General features: G+C 45.5%; 1 protein-coding gene across 1 annotated transcript in view; it reads right to left on the minus strand.

Moving 5' to 3' along the window:
• Positions 1-3,010: 3,010 nt before the first annotated feature.
• The window catches only part of LOC118317845 (integrin subunit beta 3 binding protein), an 83,824-nt gene continuing 72,445 nt past the window's right edge, over positions 3,011-14,389 (minus strand). The window contains exon 8 of the mRNA XM_035646887.2: positions 3,011-3,120. Within this exon, the coding sequence (XP_035502780.1) occupies positions 3,107-3,120 (14 nt within the window). The 3' untranslated portion in view covers positions 3,011-3,106. The remainder of the gene's footprint in view (positions 3,121-14,389) is intronic.

Below are 14,389 nucleotides of genomic sequence, written 5' to 3' on the forward strand. Positions count from 1 at the left end.
TATTTCTATTTATCATATATATTGATAACATTGTTGTACCCTTGAATAATTGCCAAATTTATATGCAGATGACACCGTTGTATATTGTGCTCCTGACTCTGCAAGGCTTCCAATAGAAAGCCCGATGCACGTATTGATCTTAAGTTAGCGTTAGATGCAAATAAGTCAAATTTTATGTAATTCCCTCGAACCAGAGGTATTGATTACAATCATTTGCATACAACCACTATGAACAGATCCCACAAATGCTGTCGAGAGAGTCACAGAATATAAATATCTTGGTATATGGCCTGATGAGAGACTTAGGGGTTTAACTGTAATATATTTAACCCTAATTTATTCAAATATTATGTAGACAGTCTTGACAGTGACAAAAAAAAAATTACATTAATAGGAACAGATTTCTGCGAATTGTTGAGGCAGTTTTCATGTCTTCTCTTGGATTATGGAGATGTAATCTACAGACATGCTGCTGCCTCCATTCCTAAACCCTCGGATTCTGTTCATCATTCTGCCCTCAGATTTATCACCGGTGACGGCAATAGACTTCACCATTGTATCCTTTACAACACCGCTGGGTGGTCCTGCTCGGCAAAAACACATCTTCTGCTTTTTTCATTTTGGGTCTATAAATACAGCCATTATTGGAGATCTTCCACCTTGTATTACTTGACGATTAGCTCGGTCATCTGGACCCTATCACACTCGCTCCATGATTGTTCTCACACATCAAGCCCCCACAGTTGGCAATGAATTTGAAAAGTCTGCTTTTAGCTTCAGCGTCCTCGACTCCTTGAATATTTTGCTGTGAACTTTAAAATCAATACACCGATATCCTTTGGACAAATTCAAATTCCCACAAACAAACCATTCTGCCCATGTGCTTATAATTATTTATCTTTTTGCAGAATGAGGGCAACCTCAACAAACTTCCTGAGTGTAAATAAAGGTTGTAAGGAAGTTCCTCACAATCTGAAAGCCATCTTTTCTTAACTTAACTGTATAAACTGTGTAAAGGTTCACTGTGAGGTTTTACAATGTTATAGACTGAAAATGGGACATTACCAAACATTATTTCTGTCACAGTGTTCTAGGTCTTTATTATTCTCTGGAAGCCAAATCATTCTCGAGATTACTGTGTGACTTTACTTCATAACACAAGGCAACTGAATTAGACCACACCAAACAGCAACTGCCGTTGCACCTTAAAAGTGTAACATAATGAGAGAACCCTAAAGTTTTTCAAGATCATGTTTCACAGGGTATGTTGATATACATTACTCCACTCTGCTGATGGAGAAAATGAGCTAAAATCTCAGCGTGATTTGCACCTCGGCAGTAAGTCTCCGTAGCTGTTGAAATGTCAAAAAATGGAAAGTGTGGTACATCATGATTGATGTTCTGCACTCCACTATGGGCTCAACTGTGCCTCCTCCAGTGGCGTCATGTCAGCCGCCTCTGTGTATCTCCTTTCAGACTCAAACGCCGCGTAAAATACGAGACCCAAAATAAGACGGTTGTGTTGCCCGAGACCCAGCAAAGTAAGAGTTATGGGGGCAGCTGGACAAGGGCTGGTAAAATACGGACGATTTCTAACTATAAAGATACTGATATCTCAATGCGAGGGATGGAAACATTCATGGTGTTGGATTCGGGATGGCTGGACGGCCCTGTTTGGGTAGCGCTAGAGAGACACTGTGTCGGGTTGCACACTGTTAGCATTCCTCTGGATGGAGGCTGTGAGACGGGCTGGCAACGGACTGCAGCGTCTCCTTACACAGACAGGAGAGGGAGAGGGACCAACGTGAAGGAGGCCGGGGTGGAGAAGAGGCAAGACACTAACGGTGGAGATATAAGATGGAAACAGAAACGGGCAGTGGGAATGAAAAGGAGAAACTAAAAAGGTTCTTTCATGTATGAACTGCATGAACTATGATATTCAATATACTACTAACCTTTAATTCAGAATTAGTTATCCATGGTTAATAGTTATGAAAACCCAATTTGAAAAGAGATAAATAAAAACTTGAATATAATTGGATTCAATATCAAGCTGAAAATAATACCATTGAAAATGCTCATATCATCATATTCAGGGCATAATTACCCGGCCTTTTTGGATGTTTTCCAACTTTTCTTCAGTTTCTATGACTACAAGCTTTTTCCAAAACTAAAATAAAATAAAATAAACAAGAAATAGTTAGAAAATGTTAAAAGAAAATAGCAAAAAGCAATCGGGCATCTAACGGCATCTCATTTTAAAGCTAGTGGTGTCCAATTTCTTTTAAGTGTGACAAAGAAAACAAACAGTTAAAGACAGAGAAAATATTAATTTCAAGATTCCAAGCTGTCAAAATCTAAACTCTTAGCCTTTTTGCATGTAAAAGGGATGAAAACAGGAAGCCACGCTTCGACTGCAGGGACGTCAGCAGTGAGACGCCATGTTGGAACGGGGCGGCAGGGCGGTGCTTCTGAGAGGCACCGTGTCAAAATGAAACCTGTTTCAACTAATGAGAGACATTATTGTTAATCACCTACTCATTAGGAGCGACACGTTGAAGACGGACGCAGCGGTTACACGGTGGCAAACACGCACACACACACACACACACACACACACACACACACAATAGGTTGTCTGAGCTCTGTCGCTCCGAGGCAACATGCTGACTTGGTCGTCCCATGAGCAGACAGGCAGGTTGAAAAACTCGCGCGCTGACCACAGATTTCTCACGCCGTGCGTAAACTCTTTGGCCGCTGCAGCTCCGAGGCGGCTCCGGTGGTCTCTTTGCCCCGGCCGAGAGGTAGCCTATACCCTGGATTAAGGATTCAGAGCCTCTGGTTAATGACACCCGGGCCTCGCCTTTCCTCCCCAGGTGCCATTAGAAGCTCATTTTAAAGGAGAGTGATGCGCCAGGCTCACGGGGCTATCTTGCCTATCTTTTAATCATAAATGAGACCCCTCCCTCGTCTTCCTCCCCCCTCTGCGGGTTGGGGGAAATTGCTGTCTCAGCGTGCTCCCTCCACCGCCGCCGCCACTCTTGTTCTGTCTTTATGCTTTTCCAGTCCATCGCTGATCGGGGGGCATCAGTTCCACCGGGGTGACTTAGGAGTCCTGCTCTGTCCGAGAGATTGGGGGGAGACAGAAAGTATGAGGGAGTGTTTTTTGGGGGGGGGGCAGGGGGGGGCAGGGGGGGCAGAGAGGTAAAAGGAGGGTCATGCAAATGACAGGAGGCCCTTGGAATGTCTCCTGAAAAAGTCTTGCTCCACAGCGGAGGATCTTACGGCTGCTAGCTCTGTGAAACTCTGCTAAAACATTATCTTTATCCAACGGTACTGCGCTATAAACAGCCCCTCGCTCAGCAGTCTATTACCTCTGCAGAGTGTGCAATATTTCATGAAATCCTTTTTACACACTCGCGCTCTCTCTCTCACACACACACACACACACACACACACACACACACACATATACACACATACCCCTCTACTTTTTTGTGGACTGTTAAGTTTATGTACAAGAATCTGAGGGAGGGGGGAAAAAACCAGCAGTTGCAAAGTTTTGGAAGAGTTATTGAAAAACGGGGTTATGATACATGCACACCTGCAGGCCTGTACGATGATTTCAAATCCTTATCACCACACACACACACACACACACACACACACACACACACACACACACACACACACACACACACACACACACACACACACACACACACACACACACACACACACACACACACACACACACACACACACACACACACACACACACACACACACACACGCACGCGCGCACACACACCATCATCACCAGCAGCACCTCAGTGCCCCCTTGCCTTCAGTCATTGTCTCGCGCTGCAGTCCTGCAGGGGGAAAACGTCAAACTCCCCAAATTGGATGAAACATTATGGGAAATATTATGAGGCAGCCTGCTGGTGTGATGGCTAGGGGCTTGTGGTTAATTGAGTTGTTGCCCGCGCTGCATACTGAACAGGACCCGAGGACGGCAGACGAGTCGGGTGGGACTTCTTTTTTTTTTTAAGACTTCTCATCTTTATTGGTCATCGTGCAGTTCAGACAAGAGGAAGGCCGGATGGAAGAGGGAGGAGAAAGAAGAGAACAGCAGACGCAGACTCTCTCCGCCAATACTCTGCCATCCCCACGCTTCAATCACAACATTTTCAGACGCACGGCAAAACAGACGTAGCATCAAATTTGCTGCCAAATTGAATATTGCGAATCCAGTTTGGAGAAAAACCTCGACAATCTCCTCCCCCCCCTCCCCCCGAACTATTTGATCCATTACAGCTACACCATCCACAACTGTAGAGCCGTTTCCTCTCGCAGTGCCTTCAAAAGTTTCTCCGCCGGAGTCATTGAATGATTTCCCCTCCTTAAGCCTGACGCACAGAAATCTTTTATCCACAATATTAGTCGGAAAAAGGAAGACAGAACTGAAATTTTAAAGAGAAGGGGGGGGGGGGGGGGCAGAGAAAGTGAGGAGAAGTACTTTTGATCATCGATGCGACAAGGCTGAGAAGTAACATTTAGTCATTAATGTCAAAGCGGATATATATCCCAGGATTTATATATCAGCATCAAGAGAAGCCCATTAGTAATGTAGCTCATCCTTATTCGGGGGTCAGCAATGAGTGATAATCTCATGCAAATATATTCTGCAGGGGGATTTTTTGATTCCGCCCAGTCTTTTCCCGCTGAGCCTGTAGTGAGCAAAAAACAGAGCTGTCTTCACATCGTTTGTGATTTGACCAAGACTAGGGGATATCTTTCATCAAGACAACATTGCTCAAGTGATGCTACTGATTTATTTTAAAGGCTAACTGTATTTCTGCTCTTTGGTTTTCTGTTCCTGAGTGCAAACGTTGAGTCAAACCATTGATCAAAATATAAACAGTACAAACATTAACAGGTGTCCAATGCTATTGAATATCAGGCGCAGTTTTTTTCCACCTACATCAAATTTTAGAAGAAAAAAATGGACATGGAGTAAAAGCAAATGTCATTTTGAGAGTTGGCATTGTATTGATGTGGAATTTCATTCAACATGTAATCCTATATAATAAAGCCAATATAATCGTATCTATCCTGGCTGGGTAGAGTTTGATTTTTATTATACGAGTATACTGAGTATTGGTACCAAACAAGACTTTCCTCAGTACCATGACGCATATTGCTTCAATTTTAAAACAAACAAATCTATTTCAAGCTTTCCAGATAAATCTCATGATATTCCATGAGCGCAGGCATTCCCATCAATTTTATTATCTCGGAAAAATTCACAGCAATCGCCTTCAATGTACAATGATTGGTGGGAACACCCACAACCGTCCACTCCCGTGAGCCCCGTGCCCGCCGCCGTGTTCCCGGGCTCCATCGCGGCCGGTGAGGAAGTGTGAGTTTCCAGGCGGGCACTTCATCAACATTTTCTCGGTTGGGTCAGTGTCCTTCGTTTGGCAGAGCACATCAATTCAGCGGGGACATCGATCACCGCCGCCTCCCGTCACATTGACCAGCTCATTAGCGGGACTTAATATACGCCGAGGGAGCTCTGGGGCTGCGTGTCAGACCCGCAGGCTGTGGCAAGTTGGCTCGGAGATGCGGCCGGTTTTTGGATACAACTCATGCAGGTGCAGTGAGTCTGTCTCTCCATCCACATGGTTGATCATTTAATCTTTGTATATTGTGTTTCTGCCGGCAAATTAAACAACGCTATATGTGAAGTTGCCGATCCGGAATCATTAGGGGTCGATGCAGGACAACCTCATGATTTACATCCAACACTAATGTTCAGTACCTGTGCGGGTAATCTGCCCCCTTATGTAGTGAGGCAGCGGACGGTTGTACAACACGTCTGACTGTCATGCAGGAGATTGGTGATTCTCTTCTTTATAAGATCATCATCTTTGACTCATTTTATTTGAACTGCTTCAGTTGCCCTGAGCATTACATTACGGACAGATCATTAGCCGTTACCATAAAGGTTTTGTGGTTGCCATTATTGTGGAAAGCAAAAGGTTTTTACGAATATTGGAAAAATATTATCATTGAAACAAATCTTGGGGTGATTGCAGGACTGAGCAAAAATTACGACATTTCTGTACAGCAGTAAGGCTAGAAGTTAGAAAACAAGACGTGAATTGCATCCTGAGTTCATTCCATTGAAACAAACAAACGCTTTTATCAAAGATTTAAAGGCGCAATAAAAATTATTGTTGCTTATAGTCATGAATGGTATTTAGCTTCTTGTTTTCATTGCCTCAGAAAGTTGTGAGTTTGTGTGTGTGTGTGTGTGTCGGGGCCTTGTTGGTTAAAACAATGCCTCCTCCCACGCATGTAAACGTTCACTCCAGAGCAAACCCGAGTGCCCCCAGCTGACTGCTCGCCCTCAGATGAGGGCCACATTGTGCCTATTGTCCGACTCAATGGCGGCTACAGAGAGGAGCAGGGGGGGGGGGGGGTGGGACTTGTGTAAACAAGCCGCAGCCTTAGCATCTCAATGTCACTGCATGGGTGTCTGCTGCGGAGCGATGCGTGGTGCCTACTGACATCACGCATATTCTCATGCCAGCGCAAAGTGAACGTAGTTGGGACGCGACGCGGCCCGCTGAGCCGCTCCTCTTCTGAACGCTGAGAATCGGAGGACGTACATGAGAACAGTCCGATTCATAACGGCTGCATGAAACTTTCTTCTAAGTCGTATTCATCAAGTAAACTGAGCAGGAATGGAGCACCGCAAAGTGTATTGAGCTCCTGGCGCCCGGAGCGGCTGACCGTGTCAACCCCAGTGAGTTGTTTACCTACCTGCCTTTACATGACAGGACGTTCAGGGCTTTCCAATGGGGATTTTAACATCTCTATAGTTCCCCGTTTGCTTCCCTTCTTCCTGTTATTTGTGGGTTAGGTTGCCGTCGCGGCGTGTTCAGGTCGTGCGGCTTCATTGCCGCCAGCACTATTCTGTGGGTTTTAATCGCGGTGTGAAGCCGGCGCAGACACTTGCATTTATACACACCTTTGACCTCTGCGTGTCCTCTGTGTATTTACCTTTTCACACAGTCAATTTTTAAGAGAGACGGGGCTCCTCTGTCTCTAAAAATGACTGGCTAAAGACATGCCTTTATTAGTGTCTAGTTTTGTAATGCTGCCAAATAACACTTTATTGCCCTTTAATTAAATATTAATGTCAGTGTCATTACATCTTCATTCATAATTAAAGAGCTACTAACGACTGATATTGCATATTAATGTAATTAAACACCAGTACAGCGTGCGCGTCTGTGTGTGTGTGTTGGGGGGGGGGGGGGGGGGGGCACACGCACACGCACGTCCAAGCTTCCTCACGCAGTTGTGTGGTGATGTTAGCATTTCATTTAAACAAACAGAAATTAAATATTTGTTGTGTTTCCAAAGCAAAGCCCAAGATAGATTTTTGGCCAATTTTTCAAACGTATTTTATTTTTGTAGGCTGCTATTAACTGCAGTGTTATGCACATTGATTTTCATCACTTCCTAATTCCCATTCACACTCCACTGTTCACATTCGGAACCCAAGACGACATCTATAAACCTATGTTTTCTTTCTAAAAGGGTTTTTCTAAACTGTGTGTGTGTGTGGGGGGGGGGGGGGGACTTTAAGTAAAAAAAAGGCTCCATTCCAGCTGAATTGACCCCCCACTGCAGCTGAAGATTAAAGGACCAGCCCCTCAAGCCCCAGTCACCCCGACGTCACGACTCCCTTAGATGTGCCATAGGTGGTAATAATGCATGATAACAAGGCGGCTTTTGTTGGATGATTTTTGGCAAACAGGAAGTTTCTGCCCTGGAGGCTGAAGTGGAAGACGGGCAGTAGCAGCAGCGGCCATCTTTAAGTCCCCTTTGGTGACCCCTGACCCAGCCTGGGAGAAGGTCAGACAAAACTTATCTCTCAATGAATAAACTGGTGCCTCTTTCAAAGTCAGCATGTTAATAATTGCCTGGAGTCTTTGCGTTTGCCTCCTCACACAAAGTGGTGCATGTGTCGATTTTTCAATTAACAGGAAGCAGCAGTGGGGGGTTGTAATATTAGAGAAATATTCAGACATTAGTATTAGGACTTCATTTTAAAGGTTCTTTTTCAATTCATGTCATATTTTTGTAGTTCTGGCCATAATTTATTGTCTTGATGATAACAATGTATGTGAACATGGTGACATCCCACCAGCAATTCTGAAAGGGAAAGCTGATAAGAAAGGTTGTGCCACGTTGTCTAAATTACTTTATGTACAGATTAGACCAGAAGTGGACAAATCCATCTTGGCAGCAAAAATAGGATCCAAGTTGTATGAAATTATCCTTTCATTTCCACAAAACAGAAAACCTGTGAGGAAATGGAGGAGAACACTCAAAAACGTTTGAGTGAAAACATATATTCTAATCAAGGCAATTTAAATCTACTTTCAAAATCTAGCATGGGAAAAAAAAAGAATGCTTTGCTAATTCAAAAGGTTCAGAAAACCTTTTTACCATGAATGACTGACACCTCCGCATGCGACAAGGTCCGTCCACCGACGGAATCAGTGGGATGCAGTTGATGACGGTTGAAATAAATAATAGGGCGACCTTTGAGGGTCAGTCAAACACATTTGTATTTTCCTTCAGATGGGTCATATTTGGAAATCTGACTCAGACCCTGGGATCAACGCTGCAACTCTGAACCGACGAGCCGCCCCGCCGCCTCATCAAAAAAAAAAAATGCAGGATCCAGCATCTTCCTGTAAACCAAGAAAGGGAGAGCGGAGGGGATGAGCGAATGCTTTCCACCAAGTAATGAGAGTCACAGTCACCATGGGCACAGTGTAGGAAACACTACACAGGCCCGCAGCCATTAAAAGTCAATCGGGGTGTCTGCGACGTAAACAAATAGCTATGATTATTCCAACCTGCCGTCCTCCGACAGCATTAAAACATCCCTCCATTAGGCGGCTGCGCGAGGAAACGCTCTCCCTCCACCTCTCCGCCGCGTACCGCCGGTCCCGCCGCGCCGCGCCTGCCGCCTCGCTCGCACCTTTCACTCGCCACCATGTGTCAACTGCTCGCGGGGCCAGGGAGCAAAGATGGCCGGCTCTTTGACCCACGGCGAGATGGGGAGCGGCGCACGAGGCGCACACACAGTCTCTCTCTGTCCGTCCGTCGGCTGGATCAATGGGAAAACACCTGAGGGGTCTCTTTTTCCGCCTGAACTTTGGCCACACAGCAGGGCGCGCGGGGCCGGACACAGGCGGCCGAGAGGGGAGAATGTGGAGAGAACAGACCAGACGCTTTTTGAGGAAATCTCACTCACTCTCTCTCTCTCTGTCTCTCTGTCTCTCTGTCTCTCTCTTTCTCTGCTTTACGATCATTAACTTTTTCCTGCGGGAAAGGCCTCTGGTAAAACTTCTCATGTGAGAAAGAATACAGCAGGAAAATCTCCAGAAGATTCGTGGCAAGCGAGCGGGCGCTCTACGCAGGCAACACCCCTCGCCTGAACGTTACGGAAAAAAAGGTTCCTGTTGTTGCGCGTCAGCGTGTCCGACTCCGACCATCTCCTGCTGCGTCGTTCATTATGTGAACGGAAAAAAACTCTCAAAATGTTCCAGACATTGTCCAGAGTTCGTGTCTGATAATGTGTCTCGGTCATAACCTCGCACGTGTATCCTCTCACTTGGAGTGGTATGATCTGCCTTCGACATGTCATTGTAATCCTGACTGGAGGGAATATTCAGCAGATTTAAAAACTTCCGACTGTAAAGTTTGTGTCTACTCCTCATGTCCCCTTTGCGTCCGCGGCGGTACTCAGCCGTGACATGTAGAAGACGCAGTTTGTTGCTTTAAACGATTCTTCGGCATGATGATCCATAATGTGTATGTAAATACTATATCAGAGAGTGACCTTATCAGCGATGTCAGTGATGTTTTCACTGCATACCAGCAGCGACTTGTGACACTAGATGCTTTGTCAAAAAGTTGCACATTGCAGCTTTGCAGACATTAAAATGCTTCAAACATTCAAACATGTCCTTGCGTCTCGGCTGCAGCTCTGAGCACATTGCAATGTAGCGTCACAAGTGAGGCTTTTTTCTCTCTTTCTCTCTCTCGCTCATTTCTAAGAACTAATTCAATCCTGAACTTATTCGATTTTTCAAGTTGATTCATATACTTTGTGGAACATGTGACACACCGGCCTCGCCTCAAATCAGCCCCATGTGTCTGTCAGCGCCGCGGACAAACACTAATCCAATTTATTATCATTATGAAACTGCTCAGCCCATGTGGTCGAATTTAACACAAGTTCAAATCCAATATATGTGGTATTTTCTCAAGGAATAAGTCCGTTCAAAGTGAAATTACATCCGAAGTGCCACCGCATCAGCGGAGCAGCGGTCCCGAGCTGCGGAGGCCTGCAGCCATATGTAGGTCAATTCCAGCTAAAGAGGAGCCATTGTGCTTCTCACAGGCCGGTTGTGTCTGTTGTCATCCGCTGAAGGAAGAAAAAAGGAATAACGGCAGGAAATGCTGCTGCTGGAATTTTAGTATGCTGATTTCAAAGTGAGCTAATTTGCCAGAAGCAGCGCAACGTGTCGAAAAAAGGTTTTATAATAATTATCATCAAAAGCAACTTGTTGTTGTAGCACAACCTGCAGCGTCCGTTCAACAGTGACGAATTTACTGAGAAGGACCCGAGGGGGTCATGTGATCAAAACAAATTACTAAACAGCATGAACTGTCCTGGTATTTTAGTTTTTTTTTTCAGTCCGACGGATATGAAATAATCTCCGCTTTGATTTGATCTTCACTGTTTGGGCGTCATGGGCGACACCACAGGCGTCATTCGCGCCATAACAACGGCAGCGCGTAGAGTCACAAGGGCAGTGATGCATCGATGCACTCAAATCAAAAAACATTGTCCCAGAGAACATTAAATGATATAGTCTGGTCTAATGTAATAATATGCAAGTCAGCTGAAATGGACGAAGAAGTATTTGGCGACGTCTGATGGAAGCCATGTGCTTCTCATCTGTACATGTCCCGACACCAGAGTGAAACGATTATCACATGACGTCAGTCTATGTATGTTTTTGTGGCTTATTCGGATACACACACTGCTTATGACATGTAATCACCTGGAAGAGGAATGGCTGGTAGAAACCGGGCCCTCTTCATAATCACCAGACCACACGCATGAACACCTTCTTTCACACTTTTTCAGACTTGAGTTGCTGAGTTCAAAACCCAAACTCATGTTCTTCAGAATTATAATGTTTTTTTGCCAAGTGTGTGTGTGTGTGTGTGTGTGTGTGTGTGGGGGGGGTACGGATGCGACGCAGCTGTGCACGGAGAGGTGCACTTCCTGCCGAGACTCTCGACAGTCAATGGTGTCTGCGGACGACAGCTGAGCCTCTGTTGGTGGAGCAACACCACCGCCCTAGATGCCTTATTTAAACAGTCCTTTGGATAAGGAATCACCGAGGTGCACGGGAGCTATACGTTAATTCGCAACTTGGGCGCCGTGCCAGGGAGGTTTGACAGAGTAACCAAACATTTCACCCCGGACGAGAGCCGCTAAATGCATTGTGACAGCCAGTGGCGTGTTTAGTTTCCTGCAGAACACGGTGCACACAGAGGACAAACCTGGGAATACACACACTCCAGACACGGTACTGTACACGGCGACACACACACACACACACACACACACCTGTGCAGACTCCAGTCCCACACTCCTCTTCATTACAGGGAAGACAATGAAAACTGTTAGGTGTTCGGAGTGATATTGGATTCAACTAATCGAGTTTGAGGAAAAATTTGATATACAGAACATCTTGGGAAACCATATCTATTATGGAGACATATTAGCAGTTCAATTTGCAATTTGTCTGATGTTTGAGACCTTCTTTCTTTCTTTCTTTCTTTCTCAAACAAGCCAATTTTAAACCATTAGAACTGCTTCCCTCTGTAGCAGGGTAAACAGACTCACAGCGCATCTAATTTCCAAAAATATAGAAAACCAGACAGTCAAAATATTCCAAAGGTCACAGACTTGGCAGGGTTCCAGTTTTGTTTTGTTTTTACATATCCTTCGCGTTCTTTGTGCAAAATAGATTAATTTTTTATTTTATAACTCAATAAACTTGTTTTGAGGTAACAGGCCTTTATGGTAATTGAATAACTAAACAGGATGCTTCAGTGCCACTGCAACAATCTCCACCCAGCCGAGGGCAAGAGGCTCATTTTGATTGGCAGCAGGGCTACTCCCTATCTATTAGTGCATTCAAGGCAACCAGAGAGTGGAAACTTTCTGACCTACAAGCAATAAGTATCAGCACAGAGGGGACAGTGTTGAAGAGGGCCGCCTGTACAGGAAGCCGAAGATTTGCGCCGAGCTGCGCTTCTTGCTCCTGTGACCTTGACCCCTCCCTGGGTCAGAAACTTCTCATGTCGCAGCTGCAAGGATTAAATCTGAGCGTCTGTGAGATTTGAACTCATAAACCGGCCTTGGCACAACCTTATGGTTTGAAAATGCAAATGTGCCGCCTGTTAAACACTATATAAGGCTTCAACTACGTGGAAACCCTTGTCCACAGACTAGGGAAGGGCTCCTTTTCTGTTTCAATATGACAATATCCCCGTGCAGGCCTATTTTTTAAAAAATGGGTCTGATGCGGAAGGAGTGGCCTGGCCTGCACAGCGCTCCCCGACCTCATCCCTCTGTGTAACACCTTTGGGATGAGCTGGGAACGCCGCTTATTTGAGCCCGACATCAGTGTCCAACCCGCAGCACCGCGCCTGCGGCAGAACGAGAACAAATCCCCGCCGCCGGGTTCCATTACCTGGTGGGAAGCCTGAAACCGGCCGGGGGGAAGATGAGATCAACAATCACACGTGGCTATAATGTTTGGGAGGACATGTGGAGTAATTAAAACTGGTGAAGGTGTGAAGGTGTCTACTGCGATAATGCAGGTTGGACTTTAACTCATTGCAGGAGTGATGTTGTTTCTTTTCCTCTTATCTTTTTCAGGAGAAGAAATAGATAAGCAGAGGATTTAAGAATGATATTTTCTTCATGCTTTCACTTTCTTTTCTGTCTATTTCCATTGACACTGAACTATATATGTCCACATTGGTGGGTCCCAGTCTTAACATATGGGATTTTAAAACTACAAGGTTCTTCTACATCTTCTGATGAGCCCTTTGTATTGTCTTCCCAATGTTGCAAACATGGCCTCATTCATTCACAGGTAGCCCCGTGTGCAGTTGACAAAGATAAACAGCCTCGGTGTCAGAGAAGACCGTTTCAGAAAAACAATCCCCACACAGACAAAAAAAAAAAAAAAGGCCTCATCAACGCACAAGTGGGCTTAACATTTGCAATAACACTGCTAATCTATGCAAACTTTCTTTAGCCTCGGTGCGGCGATGAATGCCTGACCGGCCGCGCAAAGGCGTATGGTAAAATATACTCTGTAAAAGTCTGACAAAGACCGACTTCTCTTCCGGCCTACAAAGGATTCAAAGTTTCGCCATCCTGCCCAGCTGCTTAGAATAGACAACACAGCCTCTTTTGTGAGGGTGAGTCAATCTGTGTGGGTGTGAATGCATTAGCCCCTCACAACAGAATTATGCCCCTGGACTCCCCCGCCTTGCTTTCAGATATTCTGTGATAGGTTCTCGCGGTCATGTTTAGATCACTTCCGGGCGACGCTTCTTTCTTTTTCTTTTTTTGCCATGAGCGAAAAATGAATGGCGCCCTTTGAGACGCTGAATAATTATACTTGGACCTGCGAGTTGGGGAACACATAACCCTCAGAGGGCAACATGACAAACATGTTTTTCGGGGGCCTGGTGACAAAGAGCATGTTTTGATGTGACTGGGCATATTCCCTGAATTGAGTCATGGTGGTGGCAGGGTTATCGCTGTGGTGCGTGGGCTGCCAGTCACTCTGTTTGTCCATGTCTGCACTTTGCTTTTCCCTGTCTGACTAATGGGTTCATGTGTGTGTGTGTGTGTGTGTGTGTGTGTGTGTGTGTGTGTGTGTGTGCCTCTGTGGGAGCGTGTATATGTATGCGGGGGCATTAATGTATCAATACTGGCATGCATATGCTCATGTGTGGCGATACTGAGTGTGTGTGTGTGTGTGTGTGTGTGTGTGTGTGTGTGTCACTGCAGCCCGAGGACTGGAATGGACCACAGCAGCAGACCCTCACATGCAGCGACAGGCCTCTCTGAAGTCATCGTTTCCAGCAACAAGCAGACGGCCGCTGGTCATTATCACGCACATGCAGCATCTGTGCAAATGTGAGTTCCCATGAGGGTCCATTGAGCAGCGAACACAATTAATTCGTTCAG

The sequence above is a fragment of the Scophthalmus maximus genome, chromosome 13, assembly GCF_022379125.1.
Source record: "Scophthalmus maximus strain ysfricsl-2021 chromosome 13, ASM2237912v1, whole genome shotgun sequence".
NCBI classification, from domain to species: Eukaryota; Metazoa; Chordata; class Actinopteri; order Pleuronectiformes; family Scophthalmidae; genus Scophthalmus; species Scophthalmus maximus.